At 49.4% G+C, this 24,293-nt stretch overlaps 1 protein-coding gene across 5 annotated transcripts in view; it reads right to left on the bottom strand.

Annotated features, from left to right (window-relative positions):
• The window catches only part of SCMH1 (Scm polycomb group protein homolog 1), a 120,722-nt gene that overhangs the window by 23,071 nt on the left and 73,358 nt on the right, over positions 1 to 24,293 (bottom strand). For 4 of the 5 annotated variants that reach the window (XM_084652492.1, XM_084652493.1, XM_084652494.1 and 1 more), the window contains 5 exons: positions 14,404 to 14,636; positions 13,513 to 13,639; positions 11,536 to 11,736; positions 5,573 to 5,755; positions 2,805 to 2,936 (listed from right to left, as the gene is read on the bottom strand). In XM_084652492.1, coding sequence (XP_084508618.1) covers positions 2,805 to 2,936; positions 5,573 to 5,755; positions 11,536 to 11,736; positions 13,513 to 13,639; positions 14,404 to 14,636 — 876 coding nt within the window. The remainder of the gene's footprint in view (positions 1 to 2,804; positions 2,937 to 5,572; positions 5,756 to 11,535; positions 11,737 to 13,512; positions 13,640 to 14,403; positions 14,637 to 24,293) is intronic. The other variant, XM_084652496.1, reaches the window with a different exon arrangement.

The following is a 24,293-nucleotide window of genomic DNA, read 5'->3' as shown; positions in this document are numbered from 1 at the left end:
ACTCGAAGAAGAACTTGTTCTTTCTTTGAGTCCACCCCTGGAAAATCTCACAGTCTCTTCCATATACCGACTGGAGCTGAGATTCCCAGTCCCTATGGGTCCAGGGGACAACTGAAGACAGAGGGAGCAGGAATCAGGCAAATTCCCTTCCCCCAAGCTTCTAAGGCATGAGACTGGAAAGTGTAGTGCTCAAGACATGCATCTCTTAAACCTGGCTGTTTTGCTGAATCCTCCAGCCATACAGGTAGGGAGGAACAGAACCTCTCAGGGAAAATGTATTTCCTTACTGGGATTTTGGAGAGAGAATTTTGCTGCACTAATTTAACTACTTGAAAGAAACCAGCCCTAACTAGGAGAGAAACCGAGGGAAGATGGCAAGCAAGCTGTATCCTCATTTGGGCCTTTCCTGGCTCGAGATGAAACCCATGCAGTCCCAAGAGCTGCGGTTGCTGGGGGGCTCAAGACCTGGAATGCACCAGAGATCAGTACTGATGCTAGAGGAAATGCTGTGCAGTGCGGTGAGGCATAGGAGTGTGGGGTGAAAGCAGCAGCAGCGACCCCCGCAACGCACCCAGGCCTCGGAACCTCAGAGCAGATGAGATGATGGGACAACCCTGGCTAGCCATGAAACATGGGGCATGTCAACCACACAGCCTGAGGAGACTGTACAAGAGACCAGCCTGTAGCCACCAGCCAGGTCTCTGCCTCAGCAGTGCCAGCTACTGGGCCTTGTTATGTCTCGTCTAGAAATGGAGGCTGGCAGAGGGGAATCAAATGCATTTGTCCCAGCACAGAATTCAAGCTGCTCTTTGAAGAAGAAAATATTTGGATCGCAAATTCTCCAAGCATACCAAAGCCTCCACCCTGACAGGCAGGAGGTGCTGAAGTGACACTGTGGGCACAGCATTCAGTCACCATTCCCAGCTTTCAAACCTGCCAACGCATGACAAACCTGATCACCATGAAGGTAAAGTGGAACACCTGGACTGTGCTGCATTTTGCACCATACATGACAAATGCAAATGTCTTTTAATTGTAAACCTATTATGAACGACGTTTTCCCTCTGGGTGAATTAAATGAACCATTTTTTAAAGAAGAAAGCTGGAAAAACAAATTTCCTGTGCAATGAACAAAGAGGAGCCATTTGAACAGTGACACTGCAGGCTTGTCTGAAGCCTTGTGGACACTACAAGCCGAGCTAGGGCTGATGACAGTTCAGCTGCATGCGTAGCCCTAAATCAAACTGCATTCAGCACCACTTAAGCAACTGAGGTTACGGCCAAACTGCATTCAGTACTGGAAACCCTCGCAAGCGTTCTCTTTGCAGCGCAGACAAGGGCTTTCCTCTCTTGTAGCTGGAGAACCCACTTCTGGAAGGACAGATTAGCTGCTAGTTATTTCTAGGCTGTTACTCGACTGACTGAACACCCTGATGCCTTCCATACTAATCGTTCCCGTCACCGGGGCGTTTCCGGACACCACACTGCACGTCAGCCTGAGTGCTGAGGCTTTGGCTGCAGTAATAGCCTGGAGCTGGTCTAAGGTTAAGTGAGTGAAAGGAAAGTGACTTTCATTTCTATTCCCTGGGAAACCTGTTGGCCGGAAGGAATTTTACAGACCAGTGAACTGTGCAAGAAAAGTCCCATTTGCCTCTGAAAACGGCCTGCACAGACTCTCACTCTGATCCAAGACATGGATTTTATTCCAAATGTTTACAGAACACAGGGATTTAAACAGAGCATCTGATGCTCACACTCATTCCTGGCTAATATAGTCTGCATCCTTACATCAAGGCCGTTAGCACTGCACATCTGTTAGTCTAAAGGCTACAGGATGCTTAACACATATTTGCTCCATTACACGAAGACTGACTGAGAAAGCTCTACGGTCCTGGATCTTTCAGCTCAAATCCTTAAGCAGAGAAAGCTTCCAGCTACATCAGCCCTCTGGAAATATCTCACATGCACACACAGGCTGATGGAGGGAGGGATAGCTCAGTGGTTTGAGCATTGGCCTGCTAAACCCAGGGTTGTGAGTTCAATCCTTGAGGGGGCTATTTAGGGCATCTGGGGCAAAAATTGGGGAGTGGTTCTGCTCTGAGCAGGGGGTTGGACTAGGTGACTTCCTGAGGTTCCTTCCAGCCCTGATATTGTATGAATGTATGGACCAAGTGCCAAAGAGGGCATTCACCCAGCTATGTTTGGTATGTGGCCCAGCGCATCCTCCCAAGCATTCATGTGACTGACAGTTTAGAAGTTGAAAGGAAACTCTCCGAGAGCCAAGAGGTTTGGGCAGGTGGGTTTACTTAGCTGGTTTTGTGGATGCTGCTCATTGAGGTAAATCCTGGTAGAGCTCTCATGCACTAATTGGTGCTGACTGAGGGACCAGATGGGATGTTGGGGGTAAAATGGCTGGAAAAGGGTAGCAGGTTCCCTCTAGCACTCACTACAGCAGGTGGTCATGGAGTACAATACTGTGGCTGGATTGATTAAAAATGCCTGGATAATTTTATGACCACTAACAACATATAATAATAATAAGAGACTAAAATAAGGATCGTCAAATCTCATGCTTTATGGCACAAGATGATCAAAGCAGGGGTCATAAAGGGTTGCTTCATTGTTCTGGCTTGGGGTGCTATATTTTCTTCACCTTCCTATGAAGCCTTAGGCACTGGCCCCTGCTGGAGTCTGAAAAACAGACTTGCTGGACCCATGGCTGATTTGGCATTGTAAATCCAATCATTCTATACTGGTTAAGAGTAACTATAACAGCCAGGTTTGGGAAGCGATGCTGTGCTCACCTTCCAAAGGGTGACGGTCATTCTTTGGTAACTTGGGGGAGAGAGGAGCGCTGTATGGAGGGGAATCTTGGGAGTATCGCTTTGTACCTCGGCCTGGTCCCTGCAGAGTGCCGTCTAATGAACTGCTTCTGTCTATAAAAGAGAACAAGCCCTACTTAGGAATGGAGACTTCCTGGGAAATTCAGTCCTGCCTGGATCATCTATGACCCATGTAGAACCTCACATCGGCTTGGCAAACCTCTGGGAACCATCTGGATCTTGATGGCTTCAAATTTAATTTTCATTTTGCAACGTTCTGAAAATCAGCTATAGGTGATGGCACACAGCTATTGGGTGCTGTTGCCATTCCACCTCCTTTAATTAATTTCATCCCGTTTCTCCTAGTTATATATCTCAATTCACCCCAAACCATTCCTTCCCTCCACAGTCTGTGCAGCCTTTACATATATGCAGGCTTTAGACAATTAGTAAATTCTCTATCCCTTAGTCATTATTTGGCCCAGTTATACCCAGAGTTCTTCAAACCCATCCCTCCAGCTCCCTCGTCAGCACTGTTGCCCTTCTCCAAATGCCCTTCCCTCCAGCATGGCTCCAATTTTCGAATACTAAGGACCTTGTACTGTACACAACCTGCCAGGAACAGTCTCCGCAGGGCCATCTAGCAGGATGATCTGTGATGAGATGCCTTCAGATTTGTATCTATCTGATTCTTTGCAACATTTCACATGGCAAGCTCAGATCCACTTTACTGCCCACAATGACCTCTTGGTTTCCTGAAAAGCTGCTGCTTCCCAAATGTTTCCAGCCTGCTGTCACTTGTGATTTGGGTTGTATTTCCCCCAGGATGTATTTAGTTTGCTTTTTTCTAGGCAATTTTCTAGGTATTTTCCACTGAATGCATCCGATGAAGTGAGCTGTAGCTCACGAAAGCTTATGCTCAAATAAATGGGTTAGTCTCTAAGGTGCCACAAGTCATCCTGTTCTTTTTGCGAATACAGACTAACACGGCTGCTACTCTGAAACCTTTTTCTAGGCTGAATCTCATCATTATCTGCTGGGCCTAACCTCACTCAATTCTTTGTCTTCTCTGTTTTCACTGGTCTCCAAAACTCTTCCCAATGTGGAGTAATCTGTGAATTTCAGTAACATGGTATCTGCCATCCTCACTCAGAAATGCAATGCCTATGTTAACATGACCGGACCCAACACCAGTCCCCGTGAGGATGCCCCTCCCAGGATTTTGGAGCTAGAGAAGCGATCTCCTCCGCTGCCTTGTGCGGCAGCCTGGTGTAACCATCTGAACCCTCCCCAAGGGGCTCAGCACAAAGAGGCTGCTGCACCTATTTGTTTTTCCCCAAAAAACCTCTCTAGGACCTGCCCTCACTCCCTGTTGCTGATCCCTTCCCCCTCCACAGCCCTCCCCACACCTCCACTAAGGAAAACCTTCCCACCAGCCTAATGATCCAGCCCCTGAGAGCACCACCAGATGATGCCATCAGCCTCCTAGCAGCCAGAAACCCTTTTCACACTGCTGCTAGCCACCCTTCCCCGCATGGAGTCACTCTGAGGGGCAGGCTGATAGGGCCTCTGCTCTCAACATGCCCCACCTTCCTGGGAAGCGGTGGCAGGAGGGGAAGCAGGGCACAGCAAAAGTGCAGGACGGGTTACTGCATGGAAATTTTCACCAGATCAGAGCTTGTTCCTCTAGGAGTCATGCTGACCCCATCTCCCAGGGAATAGCAGCTCTTCCTCCCTCCCAAAGCCACTCCCCCTAGGAGCTTCCTCTGCACACTGGAGATTCCTAGTTCCCAGCCAATAGCCAACAGTAGGTGGTTTCCAGTGTGAATCCTGGGCTGCCTTCACTTTTGCTGAGCTTGTTACTCACCAATTTTGGAGCGGTGGAGCAAAGGGACAGGATGACCCATTAGCCCTGGAACCTTTATCGAGTTTGAGATAAAGAGCTTGAGAGGGATTTCCTCTCCTATCCCCTCTAGAGGACTCCAGCAGCCTGCCATGGGCTCCCACATGGCAGTCCGTCCCTCCTGCATTGTGGGGTGTCACCATTTAGTCCTTGCTGGGACATTATTTGTCCTCTTGTGAGTCTACCTCGTAGCACTTTAATTGCAAAGCTATACTGCAACCTAGTCTCTGTTGCACAGTGGCATGAGCCAACATGCCCAGGATGTGTCGCTTCAGACAGTGAGAGCACCAGCTATGCCGAGACAAGCAAAGTCCAGCCATGCACAATACGCCAGCAGTGTGGCTCCCAGTCCGTAGGTATAAACAGAGCTTTCCTGCTGGCACCAAGCACCAGGTGTTCTTTCTGGTGGGACAAGAGTCACAGCCATGACAGATATGACTTAGGTACGACTTAGTTAAACTTTCCATTTACCTAATGCCTGGGATCACCTTTCTGTTCTCTACACAAAGTCTCTCATTAGCCTAATTCCTAAATGGATCGGTAACCTAGATCAGGTTACATTTCTCAGACTAGCCACGAAGGAAAGGCAGCGAACGACGATGCAGAGAGGGTGAGACAGATGAGTGGAGATCTGTTGGCACAAATGGAAATCAGGTAGTACAGGCAGAAAGTGCAGCAGCGGGGATCCTGAGGGTGAGAGTGACATTAGATGTCGTGCAGTGAACCCACGAACAGTGGGTACCACTGCCATCCGTACCACTGCCATCTCTTAGCTGAAGGGTAAAGTCTGGTTAGGATGTGGTGCTTCGAGGGACACCAGAAAGCCACCCCCAGCCCCAGCTCCTACCTGGTAGGTACCTGTCGTGGCTGTACTCGTGGGAGTGCTGCATATGGTTCAGAGTAAAAGGCTGGTTCCCAAAGAGGTTGTCGCTGCGCAGGTTGTGGCAGAGTTTCTCCAAGAAGCGGAGGACGTAGGTGATGCTGTTTACTGCCGGCAGGTTCAGAGTGTGCTGTTCCCGATCAAACACCGCTGGAGACAGAAACAAGCAGAGCTGAACACATAAACTCCCAGCCTGCACAGCCAGCTCCTGTACCTCCTCCTCCCCTGGCTAGCTAAAGCAAACAAAAGCCACTGCTTTCCCCTGGCTTAATGCCGGGGAACTCTGCCCTCTGGGACAGGCCAGAACCAGCCTGCTGCACCAAGCAGCAGGTGCGAATCTGTTGTGCCTGAAAAGCTTATCTTTAAAGGTGAACTGCAGGGCATGCAAGGACAGGGTCCGTGCTCTGCTCCTGGGTGGTGGACAAATACGACCTCAAAGTATCTCAAAAAAAAAAAAAAAAAAGTGGGTCGGAGAAGGCCGTTGGGGCTATTTCTGGGGGTTTTTTTTTTTGCATGAGAAACAACAAAAGCTCCACCCCTCACCCACTCCTGGAGGACTCTGGCAATCTCTGGAGAGTCTGGAGTGCAACCTCACAGCTAGAGGGTGAAACCTGGGCTTTGGCTCACTAACACTACTCCCCACAGCTGCAGCCGGGGGAGCTGCCATGGGGAACGCTCTCTTGTAAGACACCTGTTGGGTGGTGTCACATTATCCACCCAAGCACGGAGCAAGACAGAGAAAAGGGAGGCCTTAGGTCTAACTGGTGCTCTCTGTGCACCCTCTGGCCCTTGGCTCGGGGTCCATCCAAGGATCTCAAGGAGGGCAACGTAGCAGCTTTGTGAATTTTTACAGGAAGCTTTTCTGTGTGTGAGGGGTAGCAGAGAAGCCAGGGGTAGGATGTTAGAAGGAAATGACCTTGGGCTTGTCTGCATGGTGGGGTTTGGTGGATTAGCTCTGTGTGCACTAACAGTTGTGGAATAACTATTCTGAAGTAATTGTGTGCACATGGCCAGCTTTTACCTTCTTTCTTTGACTCAGAGCTTACACATGGCATTTACTCTTTTCCGAAGAGGTGCTCAGTGTTCTAAGTGGATATTTCATGGTGCTGTCCCGCTGCTGGGCTCTATGCATTCTGGGATTTTTCTCATGGTACATTGTGGGTTATCTACCATAAGGCACCGGAATTCTGAGTCTTGGGGTCAGAGCAGCAAATTTCCATGATTCCTCTCATCACATCCCAGGAGTCATGTGGTTTTTGAAGTCAGTGCCATTTTCAAACTGCTGTCAGCCAGCACAGAAGGAACACAGCTGTGTACTGCGGTCCAGGCTGCCACGCATGTATTTTTGATCACACATCTGGGCAGCTGTCATGCTGCTGAGCTATTTTTGGAAGAGCAGGAGGAGAAGGATGAAACTGAGCAGCTACTTGTGGATAATGCTTTTCTGGAGCAGCTTCACCCCACAGGATGCTGTTTCTGGGTTTGGGATGCCAACTCTGGCTTGGGGGAGCCGGGGGGGGAGGGGGAGGATAATGATCCTGGGAAGGGAAGGATAATGATCCTGCTGAGGTGACCAACAGTGGAGGCAGAACTTCAGGATGAGAACAGGCCCTTCCCGAGACATCTGTGAGGAACCCCAGAGCTTTAGTGGCATCATACCAACATGAGAGCTGCCCTCAGTGTGGAGAAGGGCATGACCATCACTATTAGGAAGCTCACCACCCTCAATGCTACTGATCAGTAGCTAACCAGTTTAGTGTTGGTAGATCAGCCATCTGGGCTGCTGTCATGGAGGTGTGTGCTGATGTCCGGGGTCACAAAGCCTGGCACTGCACAGGAGATTGTTGATGGATCGGCATGGCTAGGGTTTCTGAATTGTTCAGGGCCATTGCCATATGCCTATACTTTGCCCCTCTCCCTAGGCCTCACACTTCATCAAAAGCAAGGAGTATTTCTCCCTGCTGCTCCTACGCCTGGCTGACCTCTATGGCAGGTTCACCAATAATAAGTGGGATGGTCTGGAGAGTCCATGTTACCAGGACTTTTGAAACACACAGCTTTATTTAATGAAAAGTGAAAATTTTGCTTCCAGGATGGCTATGGACATTAATGGTGTTGCGATTCCTCATCAGTGTGGGAGACCCAGCTCACCCTGGACTTCCCTGGCTTATGAAGCCTTCTGCTGGAGACTTGGACAGGAAAAGGGAGTTGTTCGGCTCTGGCCTGAGTAGCTGCAGAATTACACTGGAGTATGCGCATGGAAGGCTAAAAGGGAGACAACGCTGTCTCATGATGAGGTGGGAGGTTGCTCATGATCACCGCCTTGCTGTGTTTTGCACATCTGAGAGAGCAGGGAGAGAGCCTTGCTGATGGTTGGGAGGGAGAGGTAGAGACTTTCAGAATGTTATGAATGGCCAATGCATACTGCAGCAAATTGTCAAGGCCACAAGGTCAGGGGATGCCTTGAGCTCCTACTTTGAGGCTAGGAGCTGAAATGTTGCAATGTAATTTGATTGTGCATTGTGGCAGGGTTTCATTGCTCTGTATGGGCTAGTGAAAAAAGTTTATTTTGCTTTTTAAATACTTTGTGCTATGGTTTTGAGAAAGGGCATTTTATTATGTGCATGGGAGAGGTGGTATGTTATGAAAGTTTATTGAACTTTTGTCAAAAATCACTTACTGAACATCAACTAGTGTAAACAACAACATTTATTGATCAGAACTGTGTATTCATCGTAACAGGAACCACAACATAGAACAGTGCACACAGTGCAAGCTTTACTCAACGGGACACTGCAGAAGTGCAGCATATGATAAAAGTACTGAATGCACATGTTAGTGCTGCACAAGTCACAGGCATATGTAAGGGCAGGATTTCTGCCTAGTGTCTTTCCTTGGCGCGTGGAGTGACACAGGAAGAAAGCATTGTTTGTCATTATGGGGTCGAAGGAGGGTTCCCAATGCTCGCTGTTTTCAGTCTGGTGGGTGGGGTCGGGAAATGCCTGTGGCCGGAGTTTTGGAAGGGTACTGCTGCTCCCAGCTGCTCACGGATTGCAGGGCTGGAATGGGTTGGAGTTGAGGTGGTGGGGCTGTGGCAGAATATGGCGCCATCATGTTCTCTGTCAAGACAGTCTGTTCTTGCGTGAATTCCAGGAGCTGCCTCTGTCTCTCATTCTCTCCATGTTCTCTGTCCTCCCCCTGCAAGAACTTCCTCCACTCCTTTGGCTTCTTATCCCTCTTCGACAATGCTGTCCTGAGGTCCTCAAACATGGTCTTTAGCCTTCTTTTCCCTGGCCCAAAGATTAGTCAGCCATTTGGAAGTTGCTAACAGTCCTGTTCACGGGGGCTGAAGCTGGGAAGCAAGAAACAGAAGTAGTTATTATAATTGCCATAGGGACCAGAATCGGAATGATAAAATGTTGCTTTTTCCTCAGTTTCAGAATGCCATTTCAATGGTCCCTTCTCAACCTGGGGGGAGAGCTTCACCTTAACTCCCTCTTTGCACATGACTCCTGTTCTAATCCTAGGCAGTTGGTGCGGTGGGGGGCTGCAGTAGGCAGGGGGGCTCAGCCAGTGCTTTGCATGGGTGGGGTGGTGGGGGTAGGTGGAAGGATTTGAAGGTTTGCCTGGGCTGGGGAGTTGCAGAGGCCATGTTAGTAACTGCATGTGCACCTAACGTCGGAGGATGTAACCTTAATACAGATCACCAAGAGCAAAGAAGGGACTGGTTCAGAAAGACGATGGGAGTTTAATTCTCTGCATTTAACTCAGGCAATATACCTCATGAAATGCTAACAGAGCTGGAATCTCAGGGCATTAAACAGTGAAGCAAAGTCTTTTATATCGTATTACTTTCCTGTAAGTGATGTTTCACTAAGCATGTCTACATTACAACCACCATGGTACCATTAGCTTGACTGTGGCAGGAGGACTGGGGGCAGTCCACAGTGGACGACTGGGAGAAGGGCCCACAAGGAAGACAGAACCAGGGCTGCAGAGTGGGGGCCTGGTGTGACAGATGAAAAATTTCCTGGTGTGGGAAATGAAAATATCAGGGAAGTAAACCCTGCAGAACTCTAATTCTGAGACATGGACACCATTTTGAGCATGAGAGGAGGGGGACAGAAGCAGAGTTCACATCTACCCAAAATGGTGGCAACTAATGGGCTCCCAGAACAAAGTTTTAACCCCATCAACACAGTTTAATTGTAATACAGCACATCATACTTACTGGCCGAGGCCCTCTGCCCAGGACTATCTGTTCCTTGGGGGTCTGGTCAGGCTCTAGCCTGGAGAAGAGATCCTGGCTTTCTGGGGACACCACCACCTCCTCCTCCTCCGTGTCCTGGTCGGGACTGGGGTTTTCCTTGGTGCCTTTGGCACTATCCTCAATGTACCTGGGAAAATCCAATCCAGCTCCTTAAAGCAGAGGTAGGTAATTGCAGCACTGTCAGGCCATGTCTGTCCTTGGTTGTTCTTATAATTCTGCCGGCAGCACTGCTTCCCTCTGTTGCAAGAGTGAGCCACATCTCAGGACAGCCCCTCTTGGTCATCCTGCCAGTGACACACCTTCCCTGTGTTGCAGGACTGAGCCATGTCCCAGGATGGATCCTCTCGGCCATTTGCTTAGCTGTACACATGTATATTTTCTCCTCAGGGTGGCTGCTGTTTAGGCATGACTGCACTGGCTCCTCTCCCCAGATTGCAAGGAAACCCCTGTGCTGCTCATCTCCAGGTGTTTGCTGTAACACTCCAGGAGTGTGGAATCTGTGCCCCACCATTTAAACATGGGGACATCCAGTTGCCACGAGCCCAGCACAGCAGACAGTGTACACACACAGACAAGTCAGTCCTGGCGTGAAGCGATGCAGTGTGGGATATCAGTGGTAGGACTCAAAAGTTGATCCAAAATACAGACGTGTCCATATGAACATTTCTCCACATTAACTCATTCTGAAATGAGCCTAAACCACTTCAAAGTGGATTATCCAATTCGCACAGTTGATTTGGAAGAACTATGTTGTGTGGACACAGCCCATTTTAATTAGAAAAACCAGCAGTCAGTCTGCAATAAAGCCCTGTGTACCCAAATCCATAGACAGAGCGATGAGCCAAGAAGATGAGTCTAGCAGCAGCATTCTGATAGACCTGATGGAGGCAAAGTCCAGAAGAGAAGGGTTCACACTTTCCAGCCCATTGTACCAGACCTGTGGGACTCTCTGTGGCACCTCCGGGAGGACTCAGAGCACAATTCCCTGGTGCTCATGGGTACATTTTCAGGCACCCGACACTGATGGCTAATGAGGCAGGAAACAACTAACATGAGCCACCATGGATCAACTTGAAGCTGCTGAACGTTCCCCTTTCCCTTACAGGTTTAGGGAGCAGCTGGTATCATTGAAAAAAACAAACATAATGTAGCACAAAGAACACTGATGAAACAGGGGAGGATGGGCTTGAGGCTAATGCACAGGACTGGGAACCAAGGAGGCTGAATTCTGTTCTCAGATCTGCCACCAACAAGCTGTGTTGCCTTGGATAGGTCATGTCACCTCTCTGTGCCTCAGTTTTCTCATCTGTAAAACGGGGAAAGAAAGCAACACTTCCCTAGCTCATGGGGTGCTGTGGGACTGCATTGATTAGTGGTTGAGAATGGCACTGTGATTCTTGGCTGGAAGGCACATGGGAGTTTTATTCCTACATGCACAAACAAGTTATACACCCCACCTATGGCTGGAGAAGTCATCCTCGCCTGTTTAGGCTTTATACATCATCCCTGTACAGAGCTCAGAGCCTTCCAGACTCCCATGGAGACTTCCCCAGCTGGGGATGGCCACAGCTGACAACAGGATGGTGCTACGCTCCAGGGAGAGGGTTCCACCAAAGACCTCTTAGAAAGCAGGGCAGTGGGGAGAAAGCTTGGTTCTTACCTGAAATGACCTCTCCCCCATGGCCTTGCTTCAGGAAGGAAAAGACAGTTTTCTGATGGTAAGCACAGTCAATACAGGCCTGTACTGCCTGCTGCAGCACCACAGAGGCACGGGCTGGTCCAAAATGGTCAGGCAGCTGCTGAACTTTCTTCTTATCCAGGTGAGGCCCGGTGCTGCTGGTCTTGTTCAAGTAAATGCAGACTGCAGAGAGAGAGAAGGCTCAAGGTTACCCTGCGAGAGCTGCTTGCCCAGCGTATGCATCGCTGCTTTGCAACAGCCTTTCCCTCCTGCCAGCATGGAGTCTGCCTGCTGTCATACGCTCACCATTACCCTGCGAGAACCACCCGCCCACAGCCCTGCCCTCCTGTCAGCACAGAACCTGCCCTGTCATAGGCTCACCATTACCCCGCAAGAGCCGCCCACCCACAGCCCTGCCCTCCTGCCAGGACAGGGCCTGCCTGCTGTCATACGGCCACCATTACTCCACGAGAGCTGCCCTCCCACAGTCCTGCCCTCCTGCCAGCACAGGGCTTGCCTTCTGTCATACGTCCACCATTACCCCGCGAGAGCTGCCCTCCCACAGTCCTGCCCTCCTGCCAGCACAGGGCTTGCCTTCTGTCATACGTCCACCATTACCCCGCGAGAGCTGCCCTCCCACAGTCCTGCCCTCCTGCCAGCACAGGGCCTGCCTTCTGTCATACGTCCACCATTACCCCGCAAGAGCCGCCTGCCCACAGCCCTGCCCTCCTGCCAGCACAGGGCCTGCCTTCTGTCATACGTCCACCATTACCCCGCAAGAGCCGCCCGCCCACAGCCCTGCCCTCCTGCCAGCACAGGACCTGCCTGCTGTCATACACTCACAAACAGGGTGAACCAAGCCAGTCCAGCATAGCCACTAGTCTGCTGCCCACCAGCACAAGGCATATTTAGAAGAGGTACAAGCCCACAATGCTGATTACTCACTTCCCTTGGGCTCATCCTCCATCCTCCTAGCATCTCCTCCACGGCCCCTGTCCTAGTGCTCCAAGTATGCCAAGCTGTGGGCGGGTTTGCACAATGGCGTGTGGAGCGTCTGGATAACAGTTGAGACTCTAAAAGGAGCCTAAGGGAGTTCAGCACCCATCTCCCATTGAATTTCCAGCCTAGGTCCCTTAGGCTTCCTTGGATATCGGTCCAGCTGTGCTGAGGGGGAGTGGGCCCAGCCCATACCTTGTGCTGGGCAGAGCTAGTAACAGACTCCCCTTTCCGGGGTCAGCTTTAGTTCTGACTCAAGAACGGAACCCCACAGAAACCTTAGTTGGTCTTTCTAGGCTCTCGACCCTTGCTCCTTTTTGCCCAAAGCAACTCTGGCTGCCTCTCCACATTACTAGGAGCTCAGTGGACCCAGCAAGACACAGCAGCAGACACGCTGACTTTTACTGCAGGGTTCTGGGGTGACTCGACGGCAGAGGCTGCCCCCCTCTCTGGTTTCAGAGAGAACAAGAGTGCTGTGGCCCTTCCTGCCTCAGAGCAGCCTGGGCCCGGAGAAATGCCCCTCCTAGAGCGGCTGCGTTGCTCGCATGAGTGTGCAACCATACGGCTCCAAGAGAGCACTCTGCACCTGGCTGCAAGGTGCACCTCAGCCCAGAGTGAAAGGTCTCGAGTGTCTATGCAGACATCCCTCTATGAGCAAAAGGAGCGTTCAACCCACAGGGGATGCCTCTAGGTACCGCTAAGCAATAATTTATGGCAGGAAAACACAGTGCAATCGCCTAGCTCTAGCCATGGTCCTGAGAAGCAGAGGAGATGAGGGAAGCCCTGGGGAGCCTCTGGGTCTCTTTCCAGCCTGATTCTTCTCTGCATTAGGCCACTCTCATTTCTGCACCGGCCACACTTGCTGCCACATTTGGAAATCGTGGCATCTTCACTTGATATTTTCTGGGTTCCCCCAGATTCCTTAACTGCATCATCTTCACTGAGGGGGTGACCCCAGCTTACCTGTGGGGGCCTGCATGGCAGAGCTGGGGATAGTAGCAGCATCCTGGGGCACAGTGCTTGTGTCTGGCTCTGGGGTGCTCGTTGTTGGAGAGGTGGGGGCTGGATTCAGCAAAGTCCGAGGTTTCCTCTGCAGAAAGGGATTGGGAAGAGTTCTCCTTTTACACAAGCTCACCATCCTGCCCCGCCCTCTGCCCTCATTAGACCCCGCCCCCATCCTGCTTTACCCTCCCACCCACATCAGACCCCACCCCCAACCCTGCTCTACCCACCCGGCCACCGCCCTCATCAGACCCCACCCCCATCCTGCTCAAACCCTGCCCACCAACCTCCTCAGACCCCGCCCTGCTTTACCCCTCCACTGCCCTCATCAGACCCCGTCCCCCCCTACCTCTGCCACCGCCCTCAAGAGACCTCGCCCCCCCCCATCCTGCTCTACCCACCCCCCCACCACTGCCTTCTTCAGACCCCACCCCCTGCTTGGCCATGCTTCCTGACACTTGTAAATATGCTTATCCCTGTGGCCGTGAGGCTGGAGTCTAGTTACTCCCTCCATTCCACACCCCTGCCCAGCACATGTGCTGCCAGGCCCTGCGGGGCTGAGGAGCTGGAGTCTGGAGATGCTCCCAGCCCCCACACTCCATGGGTGTGCTCCCATTACCCGTCAGTCCTAGGGCTGGACTTTGCCTCCTACACACACAAAAGCATAGGGGACGGAGGGTGCTGGGGGTGCGGTTTCCATCACACACAGGCGTTACAGTTTGGTTCACTGGCTCTCAGCACCCGCACTGTACAAATTGTTCCAGCTCCCTGCACAAAACACAGCTGCTCTCCACCCCAGAGGCACACACGCCCCATTCACATGTGATCACAGACACATACCCTGTCACCTACCTTACTGCCAGGCTTTGGTCCCCTCTTTTTGGGGAATTTCAGAGGCTCCACCGACTTGGAAGGGGTGGGGATGGGGTGATGGATCAAGGCCTTGGGCGTCCGGCCGCGCTTCTTGCCCGACTTGCGACGCTTTTGCTCAGGTTGGAGCCCCAAAGCAGTCTTCAGGCTGCCGTGCATGCTGGGCTTCTCGGCACTTCCTTCGGAGACAGGGAACGGGCTCTTTGGAATCACAACTGCAGTCAAAAGGAGGACGACGACCATCGTTTACACACAGTGACATAATTACTCGCGCACACAGCTGTGGGTCCGAATACGAGTGGCTTCTGTCCGTAAACGCCGCCATCCCCAGGCAGCAGCAACCTTCGCTGAGCCCTAATTAGAGAGCTCAGAGCTGAGCGTGCAGATGGTTTTTCTACATCTCATGTAGGAGCCCAAATCCCCTGACTTCCAGTCCAGTGCTTTAGCCATACGGCAGCCCTTCCTCCTAAAACATGGGACACTCTGCCTTAAGTTAGGTGGACTGCTCAATTATCATAAGAACATGAGAACAGCCACACTGGGTCAAACCAATGGTCCATCCAGCCCAGTCTCCTGTCTTCCAGCGTGGCCAATGCCAGGCATTACAGAGGAAATTAACAGAACAGGTAATCAACAAGTGATCTATCCCATTGCCCATTCCCAGCCTCTGGCAAACAGAGGCTAGGGACATCATCCCTGCACATCCTGGCTAATAGCCATTGATGGACCTATCCTCCATGAATTTATCTAGTTCCTTTTTTAACCTTAAAGAAAAGGAGTACTTGTGGCACCTTAGAGTGCCACAAGTACTCCTTTTCTTTTTGCGAATACAGACTAACACGGCTGTTACTCTGAAACCTTTTTTAACCTTGTTATAGTCTTAGCCTTCAGAACTTCCTCTGGCAAAGAGTTCCAGAGGTTGACTGTGCGTTGTGTGAAGAAATACTTCTTTCTGTTTGTTTTAAACCTGCTGCCTATTCATTTCATTTGGTAACCCCTAGTTCTTGTGTTGAGAGAGTAAATAACACTTCATTTACTTTCTTCACACCAGTCATGATTTTATAGACCTTTATCAGATCCCCCAGTCGTCTCTTTTCCAAGATGAAGTCTCAGTCTTCTTATTCTCTCTTCATACAAAAGTTGTTCTTTTCCCCTAATCCTTTCTGTTGCCCTTTTCTGAACCTTTTCCAATTCCAATGTATCTTGTTTGAGATGGGACGACCACATCTGCATGCACTGTTCAAGATGTGGGAGTACCATGGATTTATACAGAGGCATTATGATATTCTCTGTCTTGTTATCCATCCCCCTCCTAATGGTTCCGAACATTCTGTTGGCTTTTTTGACTGCTGCTACTCACTGAATGGATGTTTTCAGAGAACTATCCACAATGACTCCAAGATCTCTAATTTAATTTAGCTAATGTAGACCCCATTTATATGTATAGTTGGGATTATGTTTTCCAATGTGCATTACTTTGCATTTATCAACACTGAATTTCATCTGCCATTTTGTTGCCTAGTCACCCAGTTTTGGGAGATCCCTTTGTACCTCTTCGCAGTCAGCTTTGGATTTAATGATCTTGAGTAGTTTTGTACCCTCTGCAAACTTTGCCCAACCACTTTTTACCCCTTTTTCCAGTTCTTGTATGAATATGTTTAACACTACTGGTCCCAGTACAGACCCCTGGGGGATATGGCTATTTACCTCTCACCATTCTGAAAATTGAGCATTTATTCCTACTCCTTGTATCCTATCTTTTAACCAGTTATGATCCAGGAGAGGACCTTCCCTCTTATCCCACGACAGCTTATTTTGCTTAAGAGCCTTTGGTGAGGGACCTTGTCACAGGCTTTCTGAAAATCTAACTACGCTATATCCACTGGATCACCCTTGTCCACATGCTTGTTGACCCCCCTCAAAGAATTCTAGTAGATGGTGAGGCATGATTTCCCTTTACAAAAACCATGCTGACTCTTCCCCAACAAATCATGTTCATCTATGTGTCTGACAATTTTGTTCTTTACTATAGTTTCAACCAATTTGCCCAGTGCTGAAGTTAGGCTTACCAGCCTGTAATTACCAGGATTGCCTCTGAAGCCTTTAAAAAAAAATGGCATCACATTAGCTATCCTCCAGTCATCTGGTTCAGAAACTGATTTAAATGATAGGTTCACATACCACAGTTAGTAGTTCTGCAATATCACATTTCAGTTCCTTCAGAACTCTTGGGTGAATATCATCTGGTACTGGTGACTTATTAATGTTTAGTTTATCAATTTGTTCCAAAACCTCCTCTAATGACACCTCAATCTGTGACAGTTCCTCAGATTTGTCACCTAAAAAGAGTGGCTCGGGTTTGGGAATCTCTCTCACTGCGAAGACCGATGCAAAGAATTCATTTAGCTTCTCTGCAATAGCCTTAGCTTCCTTGAGTGCTCCTTTAGCATCTTGATCAGCCAGTGGCCCCACTGGTTGTTTAGCAGGCTTCTTCCTTCTGATATACTTAAACTTTTTTTGCTGTTACTTTTTGAGTCTTTGGCTAGCTGTTCTTCAAATTCTATTTTGGCTTTCCTAATTACATTTTTACACTTCACTTGCCAGAGTTTATGCTCCTATTTTCCTCAATAGGATTTAACTTCCACTTTTTAAAGGATGCCTTTTTGCCTTTAACTACTTCTTTTACTTTGTTGTTTAGCAATGGTGGCACTTTTTTGGTCCTCTTACTTGTGTTTTTTTTAGTTTGGGTATACATCTAAATTGAGCCTCTATTACTTGTGGCACTGTACCTTTTAATTTCTGTTTAACTAACTTACTCATTTTTGTGTAGTCCCCCTTTCTGAAATTAAAAGCTACCATGGTAGCTACTTTGGTATCCCCCCCAGGGATGTTAAATTAATACCAAGCAGTTAAGGTATGTTCGCCTCTTGGACCAGATTCTGTATTCCATGTAGGATTAAATCAAGAATTGCCTCTCTCTTTGTGGGTTCAGGACTAGCTGCTCCAAGAAGCAGTCATTTAAGGTATCAAGAAACTTTCTTTCTATATCCCGTCCTGAGGTGACATGTACCCAGTGTGACGGGGTCAGGCCAGATGGCTACAGGAGAGTGATCCTATTGGGATCCAGGAACTGCTAAAGGACCCCTCCGCCACATCCCCAGCCTAAGGGGAGGATCCACAGGACCCGGAAGCCAAATGATTCCGGGGCACAACTAATAAAATAACAGAGACAGGAGTGCGGTGATAGAAAGTGCGGTGATAGGTGATACAGGAGAGTGATAGAAGGTAGATATATTAGCCCCAGATTAAGCAGGTCCCTTTCCCCTGAGTAAGATAATGGGCTGTTCAAGAACAATTAAGAAGCTACCAGAATCAATTAGGACAGGCAGGCTAATCAGGGAACCTGGTTTTAAAAAGGACCTCACTTCAGTTAGTGAGACGTGTGTGAGGAGCTGGGAGCAAGAGGTGCAAGAAGCGAGAGTGAGTAGGCGTACTGCTGGAGGACTGAGGAGTACAAGCATTACCAGACATCAGGAGGAAGGTCCTGCGGTGAGAATAAAGAAGGTGTTGGGATGAGACCATGGGGAAGTAGTCCAGGGAGTTCTAGCTGTCACGCAGCTGTTACAGGAGCCACTCCACAGGTGCAATCCACAGGGCCCTGGGCTGGAACCCGGAGTAGAGGGCGGGCCCGGGTTCCCCCTATCCCCCTCAACTCCCGATTTGAGACAAGAGGAGTTGACCTGGACTGTGGGTCCCACCAGAGGGGAAGGTCCCTGGCCTGTCCCCTGACCCACTAGGTGGGTCAGCAGAGACTGTGGGGATTGTTCTCCTCCCTTTCCCCATGCTGGCCAGTGATGAAGTTAGCTGAGTGAACAGCAGGTTTGAGCCTCTAGCAAAAGTGGCCAAACTGAGGGCTGCCGTGAATCTCTGAGGTGAACAAATCCGCCAATAAGCGCAGGACCCACCAAGGCAGAGGAGGAACTTTGTCACACCAGTCAGTATGGGGATAGTTGAAATCTCCCATTATTAATTGTTATTATTACTGAGATTTTTATTTTTATAGCCTCTCTGATCTCCCTGAGAATTTCACAGTCACAATCACCATCCCGGTCAGGTGGACAGTAGTATAACACTGCTGCTATATTCTTAATTTTCAAACATGGAATTACCAGCCATAGCGATTCTATGGTACAGTTTGGTTCACATAATATTTTTAAATCATAGAATCATAGAATATCAGGGTTGGAAGGGACCCCAGAAGGTCATCTAGTCCAACCCCCTGCTCGAAGCAGGACCAATTCCCAGTTAAATCATCCCAGCTAGGGCTTTGTCAAGCCTGACCTTAAAAACCTCTAAGGAAGGAGATTTTTAGGTAACGCATTCCAGTGTTTCACCACCCTCTTAGTGAAAAAGTTTTTCCTAATATCCAATCTAAACCTCCCACACTGCAACTTGAGACCATTACTCCTCGTTCTGTCATCTGCTACCATTGAGAACAGTCTAGAGCCATCCTCTTTGGAACCCCCTTTCAGGTAGTTGAAAGCAGTTATCAAATCCCCCCTCATTCTTCTCTTCTGCAGGCTAAACAATCCCAGCTCCCTCAGCCTCTCCTCATAACTCATGTGTTCCAGTCCCCTAATCATTTTTGTTGCCCTTCGCTGGACTCTCTCCAATTTATCCACATCCTTCTTGAAGTGTGGGGCCCAAAACTGGACACAGTACTCCAGATGAGGCCTCACCAATGTCGAATAGAGGGGAACGATCACGTCCCTCGATCTGCTCGCTATGCCCCTACTTATACATCCCAAAATGCCACTGGCCTTCTTGGCAACAAGGGCACACTGCTGACTCATATCCAGCTTCTCGTCCACTGTCACCCCTAGGTCCTTTTCCGCAGAACTGCTGCCAAGCCATTCGGTCCCTAGTCTGTAGCTGTGCATTGGGTTCTTCTGTCCTAAGTGCAGGACATCAGATTTCTTTTGGCCCAATCCTCCAATTTGTCTAGGTCCTTCTGTATCCTATCCCTCCCCTCCAGCGTATCTACCACTCCTCCCAGTTTAGTATCATCCGCAAATTTGCTGAGAGTGCAATCCACACCATCCTCCAGATCATTTATGAAGATATTGAACAAAACCGGCCCCAGGACTCATTTACTTCATTGAATCATTTACTTCATTGGCACTGAACTCCCTGAGGAGCAAGGCTCTAGTCCTACCTCTTCATATAAGTTACCTTGTTATCATGTCCTGGCCTTTCTTTACTGTATGTGGTGGCCTATCATGGAGAACACACAGAGAACATTCCAAACAGGAGGGCCGGTCAGCACCCGCCTGACAGTCACAGAGGCAGTGCTGTATTCGAAAGCCCCTTCTAGTACTTGCAGGCAAAAAGTCAAATTTGCAGTGCCCACAACTTTCCAATGCATTGCAGCTGCGAGAGGCGGCCTTCACCCTTGATCCCTACAGACTGGGGCTGCTACTCACAACCTGAAGTGCTAGCTCCTGTCCGGACCAAATAAGATGGCATGCTCCACTCAAGGTACTGCCCAACCTAAATGAAGTGACACGCAATTGCCTGCAGCTGGCACCTGCAGTCCATTTGCACTTCCTTCTTAGGGCTCTCCAGGCTGCAAGGTCAGTCTGCCCCAGTATCAAAAAACAGCCCTTTGGGTACTTGCCTACTATTAAAGGGGACAGCCCCTTTTTCCTCTCAGCCCTTTTCTCAAGTTTCCTTGTTTTTTTGCATCCCCTTTATCCTCCCTTAGTCATTCATCTGCTCATCTTCTCATAGGGACAGGAGGTGAAGTGACCCAGCTCAGCAGATTAATATTTTGCTCTAGAATTTAAATATCTGTGAAAAAAATAAATAAGGCCCAAATTTTCAGGAATTTCCACTAATTTTGGGGTGCATCAGGTTTTGGGAGCCCAACCTGAGACACCAATGGATGTTTCAAATGGAGGCACATACATTAGTAATTGCTTTTGTAAATGTCCATCCAGATGTCTACCCTCATGGTCATGGAGAAAACCTTCAACATGTGAACTGAGTATAACTGATGCAGTGATGTCTGTCTAAGTCAACAGTTGTAAACAACAGCTTCCAGAGGTGAACTGCCACTCTTCATCTCCCAGACTAGAGGACTCCCTATGTGCGAGGGCACTGAAATGACAATACACCCCTAATTTCCGAGTCCCATCTCTTTACTCTTTGCTCACAGGGGCAGGCTCCAGACTTCTCACCTCTTAAGTGAGAGCCTGATATTGATTTCAACCTCTAGAGGAGTGGGTGGGAAGAGTGGCAGTTCACCTCTGGAAGCTGTTGTTTACAACTGTCGACCTGTGCATTTGGTAAGATCCCTGTGATAACCCAGATGAACATGCTAGTCAGCAAGGGGAAATGCAGTTTTGGATCAGGTGAGCAGTAAGTGGCTGATCACCCCATATTCTGTCTCTGCCCATTAGAGGGTTACAAGCATTTGACACAGGAATGGGGTGGCCTAGCCTGCATCTTCAACAGCTATCTCACAGGCTTTACCAGCCTGAAGCCCTCAGCACCCAGAGCAGAGATGTTGCCAGCATCTCCTAGGCACACAGGCTATTCTAGATGTAGGCTGGAGACTTTTAGCTTCAAGGAAGGTGTCCCAGCCACAAGAAAGCCTCCTTAAGGCTATGGGCTCAAACCTTCCTCCCACCACAGCCTGAGGGAAACTGCTAAGGCTGGAGTGGGGACGAGCTCCTCATTTACGTCCAAGAAGAGACACACCAGACCTTGCTGGTGCAAACACAACGGCAACAAATGAACCAGAGAAGAGCACCCTGGGTCAAGCCTCAATGGGGGAATGCAGGCCAGATGGCTGGGCTTTATGAAGGTGCTCAGGCTCTACAGCACCAGGGGCCAATACCTAGACAAAGGGCAGAGCCGAGAGGGGTAAGGCTCCACGGGGGAGCAGAGGAGCCTAGGAGAAGTGGCCTGTGGGAGGCCAGGGCAGGCTTGTGTGCATTGCACTGAGTCCATAAGCTCCAGCTACCAGCCACAATAGCAAGGGGTTTACTTGGGAGGAGGGATGAATACGAACTACGACCCTGAAGTGAAAAAGTCAGCAGTGTCCCCCTCAGCTCCTAGACCAACTCCTCGCTCCCACTGGTCACTACTACAGGAGAGGCAGCTGTCGGTCACAGAGCCCCGGCTATTTCCCACCAACTGTCCGAGGAGAGCAGTGCTGCTGTACGAGTGTCTCTCTGGTGGGGGCTCAGGCTGGCAGGGTGAAGGGATTCCAGCCCCCACATGTAAACAAGATGCCACACCCAGACCCTGGCAGAGGTGAGGTTAGCTCAGTGGACATAGCAGGCAAGGCTCTGAGGTCCATTCCCATCTCAGCCATGAATCACTGGGCCCTTGGGCAACTGACTCAGGCTCTCCCTCCTGCAGCTTACGTGAGAAAAGGAGACTTGCTGCACCTGGGGCCTGGGCCGTTGGGAGTCTGAGCTGCTTGCCCATCTCTCCATTTACCCAGCACCAGCTGGAATCATTTACACCAGCACAAAGTGGGCGTGAAACACTACACTGCTGACTGAGAGCGTTTTAGACCCACGCTGTAATCGCTCTTCAGTGGGGCAAACGACAACAACCTAGCCCTGAACTGGGCCCACTGTGCTTAGTACGTGGATAATATGAGACTTAGGATGACTTCACTTTTAATCTCCTTGCTTTTATGTGCTTGGCTCTGTAAATGATGTGAAATTGAAGGATTGGGCCAGAAGAAATCTGATGAGGTTCAACAAGGACACGTGCAGAGTCCTGAACTTAGGACGGAAGAATCCCATGCACTGCTACAGACTGGGGACTGATGGGCTAAGCAACAGTTCTGCAGAAAAGGACCTGGGGATTACAGTGGACAAGAAGCTGGATACGAGTCAGCAGTGTGCCCTTGTTGCCAAGGAGGCCAAAGGCATATTGGGCTGCATTAGTAAGAGCACTGCCAGCAGATTGAGGGAAGTGATTATTCCCCTCTACTGGGCGCTGGTGAGGCCACATTTGGAGTATTGCATCCAGTTTTGGGCCCCCCACTGTTGTCGGTAGCTACCGGTGTGGTGCTCTGCTCTTGTCTGACAATAACAGACGGCTGTGTGCGTGTTCCCTCTGTGTGCTGCCCTGGCTCTGTGCAGATAGCTGACGCAGCAGATCCCAAGAGAACCCCCAATGACCACAGACTCTAGTAAGGTATGAAGGCACCTGCTCAGGTTTATTGTCAAACAAATCACAGTAATAGTTTCCTATAGACTCTACGGGACATACTATGAATTTGTGCCCCCTGGCAATGGACACAGCTCAGTCAGGGGCGGGACACTCCACTGTCCCCTCGGCTGGACAAAGATATGCGCTCCGGGACCTATTTTTATACAGTTGCAGGACAGATTACTCATCTCTACTGACATATTGAGGTACAGCCCCTTGACTCATGAGGGTGCTGTCTCCCCCTTTGATCATGTTGGTTCAAACAAACGGGTCTGTCCATTATGCTGTCCTTTTGACCCTGTCTTTGGGATGCACCTGGCTGTTCCTTGTTATCTCTGTGAAGTGTCCTCGTATTGGGATGTCCAGGTGCCATCTTGGCAAACGTTCCTCTTATTACTACTTATATCATTAGGGCATTCTTTCTAGGAGCCCTTTCCTTACCAAGTTCTGCAATTAGGGCCTGCCTCTGGCTCACAGCCCAGCTTTGCTTAGCAATCCCTGGAAGTACTTTGGTTCAGGCTTTAGGCCTCAGACCAGGCCTCTGATACAAGGGTTTATGTTTCAGGGCCTCTTACTACACCCACTACAGAAGGGATGTGGACAAATTGGAGAGAGTCCAGCGGAGGGCAATGAAAATGATTAGGGGGCTGGGGCACATGACTTAGGAGGAGCGGCTGAGGGAACTGGGATTAGTCAGTCCACAGAAGAGAAGAGTGAGGGGGGATTTGATAGCAGCCTTCAACTACCTGAAGGGGGGTTCCAAAGAGGATGGAGCTCAGCTGTTCTCAGTGGTGGCAGATGACAGAAGAAGGAGCAATGGTCTCAAGTTGCAGTGGGGGAGGTCTATTGGATATTAGGAAAAACTATTTCACTAGGAGGGTGGTGAAGCACTGGAATGGGTCACCTAGGGAGGTGGTAGAATCTCCATCCTTAGAGATTTTTAAAGCCCGGCTTGACAAAGCCCTGGCTGGGATGATTTAGTTGGGGACTGGTCCTGCTTTGAGCAGGGGGTTGGACTAGATGACCTCCTGAGGTCTCTTCCAACCCTGATATTCTATGATAAAATGTCAGTACACTGTCACTCAGCAACCTAATCTAGCTTTAAAATAAGGGATTTATGTAGTGGGAAGATATACAGAAAATGGGCGTGGGGTGATCAAGATTTATTACCACATGTCTGAAAGCGTATATTAGCAATGGAATCAATACTTGACTGGACAGAAAAGAAATACAATAGCACAAGTGCAATGCAAGCTGAATGTCTGAAATAGCTGGTTATTTTCCAGATGACTGTGGTGTCTGCTACAGGGGGTAGTACTGCAGTTCTGTTAACCCTGTGATCAATCCAGGCCTTATTGAGACCACAGACAGACTTGGGCTGCTCTGGGCTCATACAGTAATGTCCAAGTTAAATGTTAATATTTATTGGCACACGGAACTGGAATAGCTGTTTCGGTGAGGCTCTTTTGTAACAGACTGGTATAGCCATGGCCTCAGCTGCTTTCATGGCAGTAAGAACAGGAGTACTTGTGGCACATTAGAGACTAACACATTTATTTGAGCATAAGTTTTCGTGAAGTTTATGTTAACTGGAACCTTAAGGAACATCACTACATACTGGAGTGACAAGTAGTTCA

Source organism: Lepidochelys olivacea, assembly GCF_965140295.1.
Source record: "Lepidochelys olivacea isolate rLepOli2 genome assembly, chromosome: 19".
NCBI lineage: Eukaryota > Metazoa > Chordata > Testudines > Cheloniidae > Lepidochelys > Lepidochelys olivacea.
The sequence above is the reverse complement of the archived record's forward strand: the minus strand, read 5'-3'. Positions and strand labels throughout refer to the sequence as shown.